General features: G+C 40.1%; 1 protein-coding gene across 1 annotated transcript; it reads left to right on the forward strand.

The window, feature by feature from the left end:
- The first annotated feature begins 7,912 nt into the window (after nucleotides 1–7,912).
- Nucleotides 7,913–18,084, forward strand: LOC124144785. The gene is made up of 6 exons (XM_046514342.2): nucleotides 7,913–8,045; nucleotides 10,226–10,312; nucleotides 14,588–14,715; nucleotides 16,844–16,996; nucleotides 17,494–17,540; nucleotides 17,969–18,084. Exons 2-6 carry the CDS (start codon nucleotides 10,236–10,238, stop codon nucleotides 18,005–18,007), a joined length of 444 nt encoding a protein of 147 aa, XP_046370298.2. The 5' UTR covers nucleotides 7,913–8,045; nucleotides 10,226–10,235; the 3' UTR covers nucleotides 18,008–18,084.
- The last annotated feature ends 265 nt before the right edge of the window (nucleotides 18,085–18,349 follow it).

Consider the following 18,349-nt stretch of genomic DNA (forward strand, 5'->3'; position numbering starts at 1 on the left):
ATAAGCACAGGGACTGTAACAATTTCAAAATAATACAAATGTTATAATACAAACTAAATTTAAATTTGTGCATGTTGTAATATCCTATAAAAAATAAGAACTGTGCCCATGTTAGAAATAATATCCATAAACCCCACACCTCTCTCTATGTTCAATATGAAATAATTATCAAACTTTACGATCTGAATTTATGAAAATGACAGTAATATCATAATTAAAATTATATTACTAATCCTTTAACGGAAGTACATGTAGTCCTCTACACTATACATTCAATGAAGAAGTTACTGATCCTAAACTGACAATGTAGACGCCTATGAACATATTAACTTCTTAACAAGCAAACATATCATTATCAAACAATTCATGAAACAGTGAAGGCTACCCATTCTCAACATGCAAGGCACAATACAACTGGACAGAGGACCTCCCCCTGGCTCTCCAGTTAACAGTAACCATACGGCTTATTGTCGGACAGTCTTGGCACGGGATGTTTGGAGAACTGTGGACTGCTGAGAGCAGTAAGGTGATGTACAGACATATAAGAGAGATCATTTTACAACTGCAAACGCTTATGCAACAAAGTGGATATGGAATTGGATGTTTAATACTGGTAGATGTAGTCTCTCTTGTAAGTATATGAAAGTCAAATGGTGAAGAGACTTTTGACTTCAAGTGGTATGTGGCAAACTCAAACAGCGATTTTGTTTTCGTTAAGAGCATGGCTTAAACTGCACATTCCTATTGTACTTCATATACAATACATTATACCTGGCATTTGGACATCGATACTCCAATGACACAAGTATGTGAAAATTTAAAGAGAAAAACAACAAACTTCCTGATGCAAGCTATTTTGTAAACAAATTAGGACAAGTCTTAATTGTTTATGCCTTAAGTGGGAGATAAGTTAGGCACCCCTATATCAAATGAGTCTTGTCGAAATGCTTTGAAATAAATTATAGATCATTATCGATACTTAAACTTGTAATTTTCAATGTAGAGTGATTCACAGAGTATCACTACTAATTCCTTCTTTGAGAAATGTATGAGGACTGGTAACTATAGTAACCAGAGTTGTCGTGAGCAACACATTCAGTCGTCTTTCAGCTCAAGAAAACATATCAATCAGATATATCAAGTACTATCAAAAGATGAATGGATACCTGTCAAAGTTTAGATGTACACTCTCTCAAAAAAGAAACGCAACCCCTATATTTTCAAGATGTTTATCTCAATATTCAAGTTATTATAACACATTTATTATTGAAGACAACAATATGAAATTTGGCATGGTGGCAGTACAGTTATGCAAGTTTAAGTCCAGACTTCGACAGTTCTCTTACTAAGATTGACTTGACGCAAGGGGGCGTCTTTCTCAGTACCTCGTATGTGCGCCACGAGCTGCGATCACAGCATTACACCTCCTAGGAACAGAACGGATTAGACGCCGGATTCTTTCCTGAGGGATTGCTCTCCACTCCTCCTGCAGTGCAACGGCTAGTGCATCCAACGTCTGCGGCGGCGGTGTACGTGCAAGTACTAGTCGGTACAGATAATCCCAAAGATGTTCGATTGGGTTGATGTCTGGTGATCGTGAGGGCCATGGTAACACGTTGACGTTAGAATTCTGGAGAAATTCACTGTTGCATGAACAGTGTGCGTCCGGGCGTTGTCGTGTTGATAGAGCTCCCTCTGTTGGTCGATAATCGGTAGAAGATGAGGCTGTAAAACGTCATTGATATAGCGCTGGACTGTCAAATTGCCACAAATGGTCACCAAGTCTGATCTTTGGTTGTAACACATGGCTCCCCACACCATGACGCTCCCTCCACCAAATCTGTCGACCTGCCGAACACATTTCGGGGCAAAACGTTAGTTTCCTCTTCTATAGACACGCTGTCTTCCGTCACGGCGTTGAAAGAGAAAACGTGATTCGTCACTAAACCAGACGCGCCCCCAGTTTCTGAGGGTCCATATCCGAACGTTGGTGCACCACCTGAGTCGTTGGTGTCGATGTTCGTGGCGTAAAACAGGTCCAATAAGTGGTCTTCTTGCACGTAGACCGGCCTCTCGTAGACGATTCGTAATTGTTTGTGCGGACACTCTTCTCAAACCTGGCACCTATGTTGCAGTGACGGTAGGTGTGGCTAGCCGATTACGTAGGTGGGTGACCCGGAAGAATCGATCCTGAGGTGGTGTGGTAACCCTTGGCCTACCACTTCTGGGGCGATCTTCAGTTGCATAAAACTGGGTATATCGGCTCCAAAGTCGGGAAATCGTTGTTTTATGAAAATTGAGGTGCCGGGCAACGTTTCCAAAGCTTTGCCCGGCCTCAATACGACCAATGGCGATATTTCGATCTGCAGCACTCAACCGTGGCATATTCGACCTTGTCTTTCGGTGAAAACGATAGAGTGAATTGCTAATCAACACGTGCTTTTATAAACCCATACTTCTACTGCTCTTTCCATGAATTGCACGTGCATGAGGCTTTTGGCATGGGCCACGTGAAAATTTTGCTCACTATGATAAAAATAACAATAAAATGTCCTTGTGCACGAAAATTGGTGTGTTTGGGTGCTTACGTTAATAAACAGTGTACATGGTATACGTGCATATCAGAAAAACTGTATTTACAATCAACATTTTTCTTCTTGGGGCTTTCTAACATTTTCACTCTGGGGTTACGTTTCTTTTTTGAGAGATTGTAATAATTTCAGTTTAAATATGGAGCTTGGAGTGAGTGAGTGAGTATGGTTTTACGCCGCTTTTAGCAATATTCCAGCAATATCACGGCGGGGCACACCAGAAATGGGCTTCACACATTGTACCCATGTCGGGAATCGAACCCGGGTCTTCGGCGTGACGAGCGAACGCTTTAACCACTAGGCTACCCGACCGCCCTGTGGAGCTTGGAAGACAGTTACATTACATAATGAACGATAGTGCGCTTTCTGTTTCCAAAAACCAGTGTAAATATATTGGATTCCATGTTATTTTTACATGTGAATAATATGCCACAATAAGAAGAAATACCTCTTTCGATATTACACTGAATCTCCATCTCTGATGAAATTCCCACAGCTCATGCAAACGGGTGATACACTTATCCTTTAAACAAGTCCAACAAATTATAATAAAATAAGAAACACAAATTAAGAAACACCTAAATACCCATTGTTTCATGAATGAATATGTTATATAAATTTTACTCCAGCATACGTGATTTATCAGTCTATTTTAATGTTTACTGAACAACAAAAGTTCCTGTGACATTGAATAAGATTAATGCAAAGTTATGTTTTTTACCAAATCTGAAACAATTTCGGTTTGCAACAGACTCCTGTAAGTGTTCAAATGGTTTAATTTGCAATACTGACTTCAGAAAGTGCGTGATTTAAAAACCCCAAACATGAACATGCCAAAATGTCAATTAACAAATCAATGGCGTGTGTGTCCACCTCTGATTGCGATGCAAGCAACACATCCTCGTCTCATGGAATGGACCAGGCGTCGCACAAAGTCCTGTGGGAGATCTCTCCATATCTGATGGAGCATGTTTCGAAGTGTCTGTGGAACACATGGTTGACGTCGAAGGCGCCGATCCATCTCATCCCAAATGTGCTCGATTGGTGAGAGATCAGGGGAGCGAGCCGGTCAGGGGATGACATTCACGTTGTTTTGTTGAAGAGAATCCTGAACAAGTCGAGCAATATGAGGCCGGGCGTTGTCATGTTGAAAGGTAATGCCTGAGCCATGACGACGCAAAAACGGTAGAACAATGTGGCTGATGATCTCGTCGCGGTAGCGCTATCCATTGAGATTTCCCTCTACCACTATCAAACGGGTCCTCTGTGTTGATGTAATCCCATCCCATACCATAAGGCTGCCGCCCCCGAACGGATCTTCTTCCATGACACACTGATTGATGTTTTGTTCACCTCCACGTCGGTACACTCGAAACCGTCCATCGCTGTGGCTGAGGTGAAAACGAGACAGTGAATAGAACTTGTCCCCACTGCATGGCCGCCCAGCGTGGACGCTGTCTGCACCACTGTAGAAATACTTGACGGTGGTTTCTTGTCAAAATGGGACGTCTGGCGGGTCTTCTGGCGACAATCCCTGCACATCTAAGGCGACGATGTGCGGTTTGTAAAAAAATTCGTCGAAGGCCAGGGATGCTTCTTGCAGTCACTGTTGCTGGCTGGAATCGATTTCGCAGGTGTGTTGTTCGAATCCAGTTGTCTTGTCGATTATTGGCTACGGGTGGCCTGCCACTCCAAGGATGGTCTCTGACAGTATTCGTCTGTTGCCAACGTTGCCATAAACACCAAATTGTGTTTCTGTGGACGTTAAATTGTCTTGCAACATCACGTTGACGCGATCCTGCTTCAAGCATACCAATAGCTCGTAGACGCTCATTTTCGGACAGGCGTGACGTTTCGTAATGTTGAATAATTGCGTAATTTTGTTGTTTTTCTGAGTGGTTGTCAGCACGATGCTAAACGACGCATATGGAATCCCGTTAACGCACATGTTTTTATACCCATTCTTGGGTTGTGAAATGCATGGGGCTCGCATAAAAGTCAACTTTTGCATGGAATGCATGCTTTTCTGTAGCAGTTGCGTTTTTTGTGACTTGATTCCATACATGAACTACAATATTGAAAACCAAACTTTCCTTGTTTGAAAAATACACTAAAATATTGGTGTCACAGGAATGTTTGTTGTTAAATATATTATGGGGGGCACGGGTGGCCTAGTCGTCTAAAGCGCAGCTATTCACTGTGCAGAGTTGCGTCCCTTGGGCACGCCAGAAACCTATGATTGTGGGTTCGAATCCCGGTTCGCCCCGATTATGTTTCTAGGTTTGTCAGCACCATACCCGTGCTCATGGGTTTCACCGAAGTGGTAAACGTCTGAGACCTGCATCACTTCGGGCTTTCCTCCCACATTAAGCTGACACGCCGCTATATAACTGGAATACTGTTAAAAGCGGCGTTAAACACAACTCACTCACTCACTTAATGTATTATGGGCAAGTGGTCTTTTACAGATTAAATTGTCTGTCTGTATGTGTGTCTGTGTCTGTCTGTATGTGTGTCTGTGTGTGTCCGTCTGTCTGTAACCACCAGAATGTATGCTTCAACCTCGACCCTGTTTCATCGAATGTTGACCTACATAACACAAGGCACAAAGGTCGGTAATCTTTATCCAAGATCAACTACAGTGTCAGTAAAAATCTAAACCTGTCTGAAAAGCATACATAGGTTTTGAGTTGCGTCGTAATCTCGTCAGCAGTAAACTTTATCAGTCTCTCGTGTCATGCCCTCAGACATATGAGGGATTGGTCTTCAGAAGCTTATCGTTTGAGTTTTTAATCATTGTAACGTATTCGTGAGAAAGGACATGTAACCATTATGTAACATATCCACTAAGAGTGAGTGAGTGAGTGAGTTGGGTTTAACGCCGCTTTAAACAGTATTCCAGTTATATAGCGGCGTGTCAGCTTAATGTGGGAGGAAAGCCCCCAGTGATGCAGGTCTCGGACGTTTACCCCTTCGGTGAAACCCACGAGCACGGGTATGGTGCTCACAAACCTAGGAATATAATTGGGGCGAACCGGGACTGGACCCCACAATCATAGGTTTCTGGCGTGCCCAAGGGACGCAACTCTGCACAGCGAATCGCGTCGCCTTAGACGACTGGGCCACCCGTGCCCCCGTATCCACTAAGAGTGTCAGAAATAAATATTTAATTTATATATGCAAACAAGTATAACCCTTCAAAGTACTCATTACAAAAAATATGAAATTAATCGTTCATGATCTTAAAAATGTCCAGTACACTGCTAATCATGCCACATACCTGAACAAAGTAACAAAACGAAGAAGACAGAGTCACCCATTGCCCCGCCATCCTTGCAAGCTTACAGCTATAATTACCTAATCTTAGATTTCTGTGAAAACGACAAACATCAGTCCTTTAACAGATTATTATCAAGGAAAACAATGAAATGTTTGGCACTAAAAACAAATTGTACGCGCTTTTGAAGTTGTTGCAAAGATATTTTTTTCAAATTCACAGACTATCGACATGCACCAGTTCAGCCCTTGCCTGAAATACATGCAAAGTTTCGTTAAGATATGTTAAACGTTTATAAGGTTTGTTCTTGAAACGAACCTTACTCTTATTTGTGCAAATACAGAACAAGAAATAAACAAGGGTCATAACTATTATTAAACTTGATAACATATTCATAACCTACTGATTTATTAGTAGGTGTCATCCATCGTGTTTTCCAGGAAATGTTGTCCCCACTTGCGTTACCGTGCACCAATGGCAATAGCTCAAACAGGGGCCATAACTCTTGATATAATACAAATATATTTTCGATTCTGGTTTTTGAACTCAGCCCACTGTGTGTGCTGTATTGCTCTGAAATTGAATGATATAACATATCCACATCCATTTTTAGGTTGACCTTTGTACTTCCACATATGAAGCACATTTGTTAAATTGGTCACACACATTAATAAATGTAACAATCAGTACCCATAGTATATAAACTTGTACACAAAATACAATTCAAATTGCAATCTCGACATGATTTGACATAACATCTTCCACAGCTCACAATCAGGCACAGATCACACAGTTAATAGTTAACTTTCAAGTTTAATCTTACAGTAGTCAGCAGCATCCATACATATTATATTGCATTATATTATATTATATTATATTATATTATATTATATTATATTATATTATATTATATTATATTATATTATATTATATTATATTATATTATATTATATTATATTATATTGCATTATATTATATTAATATAATATAATATAATATATTGCATTATATTATATTAATATAATACAATATAATATATTGCATTATATTATATTATATTATATTATATTATATTATATTATATTATATTATATTATATTATATTATATTATATTATATTATAATATATTATATTATATGATATTATATTATAATATATTGCATTACATTATATTATATTATATTGCATTGCATTGCATTGCATTGCATTGCATCGCATCGCATTGCATTGCATTGCATTACATTACATTACATTACATTACATTACATTACATTACATTACATTACATTATATTCTATTCTATTGCATTATATTATATTATATTATATTATATTATATTATATTATATTGCATTATATTATATTAATATAATATAATATAATATATTGCATTATATTATATTATATTATATTATATTATATTATATTATATTATAATATAATATATTATATTATATTATATTATATTATATTATATTATATTATATTATATTTATTATATTATATTATATTATATTATATTATATTATATTTATTATATTATATTATATTATATTATATTATATTATATTATATTATATTATATTATATTATATTATATTATATTTATTATATTATATTATATTATATTATATTATATTATATTATATTATATTATATTATAAGTATAAGCTATAGACATGTAAACACATTAACACCTTTCCGTCTGTTAAAAGACAAAGTATTGTCACTGCGGTTTAAGATAAAACGCTGGGACAGCTGGCAATAACAAACGAAATTAACTGTTGTCGGAGATAATCGTCCAATGGAGCATTTCGTCGGATTCATCTTTAATATTATCCAAATAATTAAAGAATACCCTATCACTGACATTCAGTGATTTACATGTCTACCTATTTCTATTTTCAGATGGTCCAGGAGCACTCGCAAAACACACAATCAAAGACAATCGTCAAGAATGGAAGTGGCCATTGTTCCCGTGGGTTTGGTTTCTGTAGAAGTGGTAATTGGTCTCAACTTCCAAATACCAGCTTGTCTGTCACGATTCATACGAAACATTTTTTTGGTCACTGCGGCGTTAAGCAACTCTTATCACAAAGATCAGGAACGCTGCCTGTGATATATTTAGCTCTCGCTCTAGTAGCGACCTTACACAAACCTGTCTTTCTGTGTGACTGGTAAGTACAGATTTTAATATTCTTTGAATTAGAAACTGACCATTTGATATTTAATTATTTGAAAAAGCATTATATGTTTCTGATAATACTGGAAAGCATAATTCTATCATGAATTTGGAAAATACTCGATTTTGATTTGTCGATCAGAGGTGTCAAATCACAATAAACCCCCTCTAATTGAAACAGCCGATTTAACGGCTGCATCACCACGGAAGGTAATAAATTTAGAATAGTACGTTTTTCACCGCGCTAAATTCAACATTTGAAACCTCATGGTGCGCTTTTGGTTCCAAATCAGTTTAGCGCGGTTAAACCTACAGGTAACCTAGGTCTACATTGAAAACACAGTAGGTTTATCTCCTAATTCACTTCACTCTGCCGTGTTGTGTACAGAAAGTCTGCCCGGTTTCATCTTAATGCGGGGGGCACGGGTGGCCCAGTCGTCTAAGGCGCCGCGATTGTCAGCAACATATCCGTGCTTGTGGGTTTCACGAAGTGGTAAACGTCTGAGACCTGCGTCACTTCGGGTTTTCCTCCCACATTAAGCTGACACGCCGCGATATAACTGTAATAATGTTAAAAGCGGCGTTAAACCCAACTCACTCACTCATGAAGGCTGAAACAAGGACTGGTCGGCTCGGAGTCAGTATACTGTGTCTGAGTGGAGTATCCGCATCAAACTGCGACATGGTACCTTACATGGAATGGCACTATAACACTGGCATAAGTCCGGACTTGTACGAGCAGCCACGCCCAGGTGCATGCCAGTATACGTGCAATATGTTTTAACGCGACTGTCAAGGTGAAATGGACCTCAATCCTCCCACGTGCAGGTTGCAAGCCCAATCAGTTCATCTCGTCTTATACTGCCATTTACAATATTCATGTTTCTTTTTTACACAATGCTAGCACTTTAGTTTCATGGCATTAACGTGATCATTATTCAAAGCTGAATACATCACCGAGCATATTACCAGACAAGTCATTGTGTTTAATATCATAACAGTCAATCCATCAAACTCAGATCACACCTGAAATAACAGTAAGAATGTAGGTCAAGGGATAGATGCAGCATGTTTACACAAGCGAGTGCAATGTCGACATATGCAGAATTACATATGCAGAAATAATAAGGATATTACTTTTATCCAATAAGGATATTGGTTTGTATCCACATCAATACAATGAAGTAGCGGTAGTTCCCTTACATCATTGTATCAAAACAAGACAGACTCTTTTCGAAGTCACATTAAGCGAACAGGGATTTGCATACCATACATTCTGTTTGTGACGAGTTTCACAACCTCTCCAAAATCAGCTTTTAATCAGTTGAAATCTGTGTACATACCTTCGCGTTTGTATATGTGGCCTAACCCCTATGAGGGCATGTCTCCAGGAACATTGTGAAGTCAAGAGTGAGTGAGTGAGTTGGGTTTAACGCCGCTTTTAACAATATTCCAGTCACATCGCGGCGTGTCAGCTTAATGTGGGAGTAAAGCCCGAAATGATGCAGGTCTCAGACGTTTACCACTTCGGTGAAACCCACGAGCACGGATATGGTGCTGACAAACCTAGATCTATAATCGGGGTGTACCGGGATTCGAACCCACAATCATAGGTTTCTGGCGTGCCCAAGGGACGCAAATCTAAACAGCGATCCGCGGCGCCTTAGACGACTGGGCCATCCGCGACCCATGTGAAGTCAAGAATATGTGCCTATTTATTGTAATTGTACATCACATCCAAAAGAATTAACTTCTACTTGCCATAAGGATCTGTGTGCACTACGTGTAAAATCTGTTCTGATACCACCGTTCATGGTTTCATGAGAATAAAGAATCTAACGAGTAATGTAGATACAACTATGTTGAAGATGTGTACCATTTTATTCTAATATGCAAATGTTACCAGATTCTGAGGGCAGAATTTATAGCAAAGAAAATATAATGAATTTCCAACAAGGCAAACGTTCAACATTTAATATCATCTGTCCTTCGAGCAACTGTACAAAGTCTATCTTTGTTTATTGTTAAAGCCATGTATCTTAGACAATCACTGTTAAATACATAAATGTGATCCTCGAACTTCCACTGTACATTTTCTGCTTGTACATTTGTGCCTACACTACACTTGAATGAAGAACCTACAGGTCAATCACTGGGAATCTCTTGTGTTTACAGGTCAAGAAAGATGCGTGTGTTTCTCGTCCTGGTTTTAACCTCGGTGTTGGCTGACGCCCAAACGCAGATGTCCCACAGTATTCATGGGTTGAGTATTGTATCTTCAGATACCTTTCAGTTGAATAGCCCCTCTGGGCCCGGGGGTAGAATGTTTCCCCAGCACCCCCTTGCAAGTCGTTACTTAATTGGAGACCCAGAGTATTCCAGGTTAGAATTGGTTCCTACCAACTCATGTTGGTCGCAAGAGGCGACGTAATGGATCGAGTGGTCAGACTCGGTGACTTTGTTGATTGCAAGTCAACGTATCCAGACGCCGTGAATCGTTGCTCCTAATATCAATCACAGGATTGTCGATTTTTATAGGCCGCTTACATATAGCTGGAATATTGTCGACTACAAACGAACCAATATAGCAGGTCGATAAACCGAAAATTAACAACATTCAAATCGAAAAAAATAAATAATAAATATTCCTTACAAACACGAAGAGTAGATGAATACAGATACGCGAGTTTGTTTGCTGTTTAACGCATTAACGCAGTTAAAAGCATCACTGAGGTCTTCAATGTGGTAACCTTGATCAAACAACGCATGATGCTCTTTGAAATTTTCGAAGCAAGAACATGCCTGATTGTACCTTACCTTTGTTGGTTTGTTGTTTGTTGGTTTGTTGTTTAACGCCGCACTCAGCAATATTCCACCTATATGACGGCGGTCTGTAAATAATCGAGTCTGGACCAGACAATCCAGTGATTAATATCATGAGCATCGATCCACGCAATTTGGATCGATGACATGCATCAACCAAGTCAGCGAGCCTGACCACCCGATCCCGTTAGTCGCCTTTTACGACAAGCATAGTCACCTTTTACGGCAAGCATGGGTTGCTGAAGACCTATTCTACCCCGGAATCTTCAAGGGTCCCTTACCTTTGTCAAGTGTAGACACAACGCTCAGCTGCTGGCATGTTGCTGGGCGTAAAGGGAAAGATGACTATTGGAAAGTTGAAGTCATCCATCCCTCTAATACATGCAGTCATGCAGTCTTGTGGAGAGAAATGTGTCTTTCCGAATCTTTATGCATAGATTTAAGGATTGAAGTTGTATTTGTTGACGTTCATCAGCTGATGAAGACGTGAGCAGATTGCATGATGCAGTTCACCAGGGAATGGGACACAGCATCACACCACACCCGGAGACATCTACCCGAGGCAAGGGAGGTAACTGACTGTAAAAGTCCAGCTTCAACCCTTGCCGAACTAGGCTGGAATTATAGAGTAATATCTTGGCTGGACTAACGAGGCTATGCATACTCCAATCAAACTCGCGTAACGAAATCGACATCCGGTTCGTAAACTGCCGTGTGGATTTCGGTCGATTGCAGGATTTGCAAAGCATGTGTATCGTCAACTTAGGGTCAGCAGATACTTTACAAATCTTTCAATGTTTTTAATCAAGGTACTCACGTGATTTGATGCACTGTTTTATTAAAGTGTATATCTCGTTTGTCGATCATTTTCGCTAGGGCGCCGCCATGGCGTTTGAAGCAAATGCAAATGATATGAGAAGTGGAATAACTCGTAATAGCTGCTGGTGGCGCTACTATCTGGCCCTGAAATTCCAGTCTAGTTTGGCAACAGTGGAAACTGGACTTTTACAGTCAGTTAACTTCCTTGCCTCGGGAAAATAATTGGAGACGGCCTAGAGTCGTTTGAAATGTATAGATTTAACTTAAAATCAAATATAACCGACAAGCCGCTTTAGTTTTTACATGTATCCAAGAACAAAAATACAAATGTTGATATATATTACCAAGTGTCAATGATGTATGTTCAGAATCGCTGACGATAGGAGCCTAAACGTAAATAGATTTCTATAGTCCGTTTCTGCTTGCGTTGTCCACCAGCAGTATGCACAACACTGTATCTCACAACTGAACTCGTTATTCCATAGCGGGTAAACACAAACCCACTTCACCTGAAAACTATAAACAAAGGTCACGTACTAGCTTTTAAAATCCATATAGCCTATACCACCGGGTCCATCCGACAAACACTCTTCATGGGTCTTGCAGAAAGACAACAAATGGGGGCTATTCGTATATTTATAAGACGCTTCCTTCGGTTAATATATCTGAAACCAAATGTAACCGTCAGCCTTACTTTTAACATGCATGCAAGAAAAAAAAGAGTGCAACATGCTATGTTGATATTATGATATAAAACCAGGTTTCAATGTTTTCTATACAGAACCGTTGAAAATACGAGTTTAAAAGTAAGTTTCTGAAGTGTCTACAATCTCTGTCTCACCACAACATGACATTTCAGATCATGTCAGATCACAGCTTGGTGTATGTTGCGTGAGTGAGTTTGGTTTTATGCCGCTTTTAGCAATATTCCAGCAATATAAAGGCGGGGGACACCAGTAATGGGCTTCACACATTGTACCCATGTGGGGAATCGAACCCGGGTCTTCGGCGTGACGAGCGAACGCTTTAACCTCTAGGCTACCCGACCGCCTCTGGTGTATGTTGAACATATGGGAATCATACATTGGATTTGTGAATGCATTTCAATATTGACAGACATCTGCAGGTACTTAACAGTGCCAAGCCTGATATAGTTATTGGATAGTCTGTAAGGAACAATAGGTTAAAAGAGATCGTTGTTTTAAGTGAATTATATTTTCTCTCTGGAGCCTTCGGAGCTATGAAAGGCACGGTAAGCCAAGTCGTCTAAGGCGCCGCGATTTGCTGTGCAGACCTGCGTCCCTTGGGCGAGCCAGAAACCTGTGATTGTGGGTTCGAATCCCGGTTCGCCCCGATTATGTTTCTAGGTTTGTCAGCACCATACCCGTGCTCGTGGGTTTCATCGGAGTGGTAAACGTTTGAGACCTGCATCACTTCGAACTTTCCTCCCACATTAAGCTGACAGGCCGCTATATAACTGGAATATTGTTAAAAGCGGCGTTGAACCCAACTCACTCACTCACTTCGGAGCTATGAGGCTGTAATAAGAGGTGAACATCAACAATCATCTCTATACGCACACAGAGTTTCTGGTCGAATCGGACCACTGGTTTCTAAGATACAGGTGGTTAAAGCAGTTGATTTTAAATAGAGAATCTGTTTGTGTGGTCAAAGGGTCATGTAGCTTTTAAGTAGTCTAGGGGAAGAAAGTGTTTATCTTCGTTGTCATTAGGTCTATAGTCTAAAGACTTACTGTTCTAGGTTCGCCGTGACATTGACTATCAGTCGCACCCATGCATGACCACCAAATATGGAAGGTTTCGAAGCGTTTGAGCTTATAGTTTGAGCTAAGCAAATTTTTAGAGACAAGGACTGAGAAAAATGGTGAAAAAATGGCCACAACCTCCAATCCAATATGGCGGCCAAACGAAATTGTTTGGCATCTGATTCCGCAGCCGCACAAAAATTCTTTAAGCTCTCGGAGTGTTAGTTTCTGAGGTATGAACTATTAAAATTGATTTTTTAATTAAGTTTGAATTATCTGCCCTTAATCCTTGAACCGAGAGCCTTGAGATATTTGTGGGCACTGCTTTAGGACTTGGATACCTTGGTGAATTTGTTAAAGAGCTTCTGGTTACTTGTTCTTGAGTTATGACTGGTACCAAAAACGGCGGAATAATAATATTTAGAACGATTACAATAGAGCTCTTGCCTTTCATCACATATCAGGTTGATGTGGAAGCGAATCCCGATGTGATCCAGCTTTCAAACATCTACCACTTTTGTGAAACGCACGAGCACGCATATGGCGCTGACAAATGTTGAAACCCAATCAGGACGAATTTGGTATTTGAACCCAGAGTAATATTTCTGGCACGCCATAGGCACGCAGCACTGCACAGAGAATTGTGGCGCCTCAGACGATTTGACTCCGATTGACGCATTCGTCACCACTCGCCCCTTTCCGTAAACTGCAAGAAGACTCGTCCCCCTATCGATGAATGTTATGTGCGAAAATACGACAAACCAATCAGAATGCGCGTATGTTTTCAAGTTCTTCGTCAAAGAATCCCTCAGAAATATTTTTTGATTTTACATATGGCTTGCATCTAAAAATATACCCAAGACACAGTTAAATGTGTTCAATCATACTGCATAATTCCGCATGTCCCGATGTGCTTTAAATTGCATCTGAAATATATATAATATATTGGGAAATGTTAGTGAACCATTACGCAACGAGTTGACAATTGTTTTAGGTATGCCCGTTTGCGCTGAGACGGAACCCGGTCGCAAAAATGGCCATGAGAGGGGAACGAGTCGCTATTCGGCTTGTCCCGGAATAACACGAGTTGGTCGCGAATGCGATTGACGAAGAACTGTTTCATGTTGCAGGTCGAGCCTGATGCACGTCTTTATGATGCAGAGCCACCACGCAGCCTTTGAGCTCCTGGACACCAACGGTGACAACTCTGTCACTCTCGCAGAGTTCGAGAATTACTACGATCAGTATGATCTCCACGGTAAAGTATACTTCATACAGCTGATATGTATATTGTTACTGGGTGTTTTCGAATTGAACACAGAGGTTAACCAAGCAATCGCTTAGCAAAGAATAAAATTATGGAATCAGTAAATACTCACACAAGATCAACAAATATTTAATTGATTCAATTTAAACACAGTCTGGGGTTTACAATCACAAAAGGCAATACAGTGGGTCAAATAATGGTAGCAGCAATAGTTGAGGTGAAATGGGGTTTAACGTCGCGTCCAAGATTATTGCACTTATATAGCGACGTGCATGTACGTGTGTGTGTTTGTGTGGCTGCTTGTGCTAGTCCGGATTGATGCCGATTTATATTGCTAGCTCATTGAGATACAATGCCGCAGTTTAACATGAATACCCCACTCAGACACAGTTTACTGACTCCGAGCCGACAAGTCCTTGTTTTAGCCCCTTAATGCCGAGCGCAAGACATGGTAACAACAAGTACCATATTTTAACGTCTCTTTGTATGACGCGGCCGGGGATCGACCGCTCCGGACCTTCCGCTCACCGGTCGGACGCTCTACCACTAGACCACGGAGGCAGTCGGTAGCAGCCTTAAGTAGTAGACCCTTTCATTAATGTATATGCACTCACGAATATTGTCACTGTTGCCGGCCTCTTTGCTTGAATCCAGAATAGTATTGGAAGCTGGCAGGAATATGTTTACAAATGAGTCCCCAATCCGCACTTGGCAATCACATACGATGCACGTCAGGTCGTAGAAGGCATATCCGATCTTTAATGTTTGGAGGCCACTGTCATACATGGAGTCATCTCCTCGAGGCAAGTGAGTTGACTGACTATAAAAGTCCAGTACAGTATCCACCCTTGCCGAACTAGGCCGGTATTATGGAGTTACATTTTGGCTGGACTAACGAGTCTGTGCATAGTCAATCAAAATCGCGCACCGAAATCGAAATCCGGTTCGTAAAGTGTCATGCAGATTTCGGTCGACTGCAGGATTTGCAAAACATGTGCACCGCTAACTCGTTGTCAACAGATATTTACTAAATCTTTTCACGCTTTTAATCAAGGTGCTCACGTGATTTGATGCACTTCGCGATGTAAGACTCGTTTTATCACAATATAGATCTTGATTATCAATCAGATCGTCTTGACTGGGCGCCACCGTTTTGTTTGAAGCAAATGCAAGTGAGACGAGAGGTTGAATCTGATTGGTCAATAGGAGAGGCATAGAAAGGACATAACTCGTAATAGCCACTGGTGGCGCTACGATCGAGCCCAGGAATTCCAGCCTAGTTAGGCAAGGGTGGAAACTGGACTTTTAAAGTCAGTTAACTCTCTTGCCTCGGAAAGATGACATGGAGTTGAACACGCGACTGACTGAACGTTATGTTTTTACAAGGAAGTGATGACTATAGTAAAGCTGACTATTTTTCACCCAGCTAAAATATTTTCTTGATTGTAACTTTGAAATTCTATTTTATTTCAACTATCATGTAATTGGTATTGAAGTAAGAATATAAAAAAAATGTAAGGAGGAAGTTTGGCAACGACAGCACTTGACGCCTTTCACTAGCAGTTGAATCATCTGCTACCACAGACACAATCACAAAAGAAGTCTTTTCTACTACAAAAACCACCCATACGACAATAAAGTGAGTTTGTCTGTTGTCACCGCATTCAGCAATCCTCCATCTATATGACGGGGACAAGGACCAGACAATCCACTGGTTGATGTAATGAGCAACGCCCCACGTCTTCATATAGTTGGAATATGGTTGAGTGGATCGCTGAACATCAAACAAACATGGTCGCATCTCTGTATTCCCTCTTCTCTTCGTGTTCGCAAAGGCTATCAAAAAACAAATTCGGTGTTTTTCAATTTATCGAGTCATGAATAGCTTTTGGTTGTTTGCCTTTGCCAATAATCCAGCTGTATGATAGTGGCCTGTCTGGACCAGAAAATTCAGTGGTTGATATTGTGAACACCAACGCCGTTGACACAATGGCAGGCAATCAACCAAGTCAGCGAGGCTGACCACCGAATCCACCAAGTTGCCTCTGACCCAGGATGCTGGGGACCTATTCTAACAAGGGATTCCCACGGGGTTTATATATTTGTGGTTGTCAACCAGGCGATGGCCTTATCACCGAAGCCGAATTCATCCAGACAACCGGCATGAACGCGATGATGGCCCGCAATGAATTCAATTATATTGACGAAGATAAGAATGGTGTCATCACTAGGGCAGACATCTCAGACATCTACAAAACATTCGACGTCAACCGTGAGTACATGTATCATCGTCTCTGCCTTCTATATTGCAAAAATGTATATGTAATTAAGAGTGAGTGAGTGAGTGAGTATGGTTTTACGCCGCTTTTAGCAATATTCCAGCAACATCACGGCGGGGGACACCAGAAATGGGCTTCACACATTGTACCCATGTCGGGAATCGAACCCGGGTCTTCAGCGTGACGATCGAACGCTTTAACCAGTAGGCTACCCGACCGCCCCTTATGTGTGTAATTAAGAACTACAAAAGCGGAAACAAAATACAGGTACCAGGTCATTCTACCGTAGATAATCATGCTAATCGCTATAATGGTAGTAGTGGCATCAGAAGTAGTAACACAACAAACCGATAAACATTAAATGGAATATATTGTAAACGAACTCTATTTTACACGCACAAATTGAACTTCAGGAAATAAGTTAATCGATTTTTAAAAAACGATGACTGCTTCTGATTAATTGTGTCATGTCGATGTATTTATGATGTAGATGATAACGCAGTTACCGAAAAGGAGTTTGTCGACCGTTACGGAAAGGTAAGCTCTGAAAAGTTTTCGAATGGACACAGTCAGATGAGGAATTCTTTTGTCTATTACACATGGAACCTTTTAGAAATCAGCAAAGTTGTGAGAAATCGTTATGAATAATAATGATACAGATGTGGTCATGTTGATGTGAATTGGACATTTTTCCTCATAATGTTGGCATATTTGGATTTATAAGAACACAGCAAGATGACATATGAACATATTTGATGACATTCATGACAATTATTTTATGATTTCTGTAGTTTCAAAGTGTTCTTTTTCCAATGGGGCACAAAGGCTGTCATACCCCTTCCAAATCGTTTGTGTTTTTCACAAGTTCAACAAAATAACTTCTGTGCTAAGTCCGAACAAGGTGTCAATTATTATTGCCATTATATGTGTGAACCTATCACATTTAAATATATTCACTGTTACAGATAATGAGCATTGCTCATCAAGGCATGAACATAGGATGAAGAAGCAGATTCTAATGTATACTAAGTAATGTACTGCGTAATTTTGGATTAAACATGTTCTTTGTTCACTGTCGAAAGACATTATGTTGGACATATTCCCTTAAAACTGAAAAACTTGAGCAAAATAAAGATTGATTATGATACAGTTGAACTATATCAGAATGCACTGCCAATGGTACAGATTGCTAATGAAAGGACGTATCAGATGGCAGTGTCAATATTTGCCAGGTTAGAAGGGAAGGTGAAAGGACGTTTCAGATGGCAGTGTCAATATCTGCCAGGTTAGAAGGGTAGACGAAAGGACGTATCAGATGGCAGTGTCAATATTTGCCAGGTTAGAAG

This window comes from Haliotis rufescens, unplaced genomic scaffold, assembly GCF_023055435.1.
Source record: "Haliotis rufescens isolate VD_foot unplaced genomic scaffold, xgHalRufe1.0.p SCAF_8, whole genome shotgun sequence".
Lineage (NCBI taxonomy): Eukaryota > Metazoa > Mollusca > Gastropoda > Lepetellida > Haliotidae > Haliotis > Haliotis rufescens.

Coding starts and splice junctions, on each gene's coding strand:
- LOC124144785 (XM_046514342.2), top strand. CDS start 10,236: ATGCGTGTGTTTCTCGTCCTGGTTTTAACCTCGGTGTTGGCTGACGCC. Junction 10,313..14,587: donor ATGTCCCACAGTATTCATGG/GTTGAGTATTGT, acceptor TTCATGTTGCAG/GTCGAGCCTGATGCACGTCT. Junction 14,716..16,843: donor CGATCAGTATGATCTCCACG/GTAAAGTATACT, acceptor GTTGTCAACCAG/GCGATGGCCTTATCACCGAA.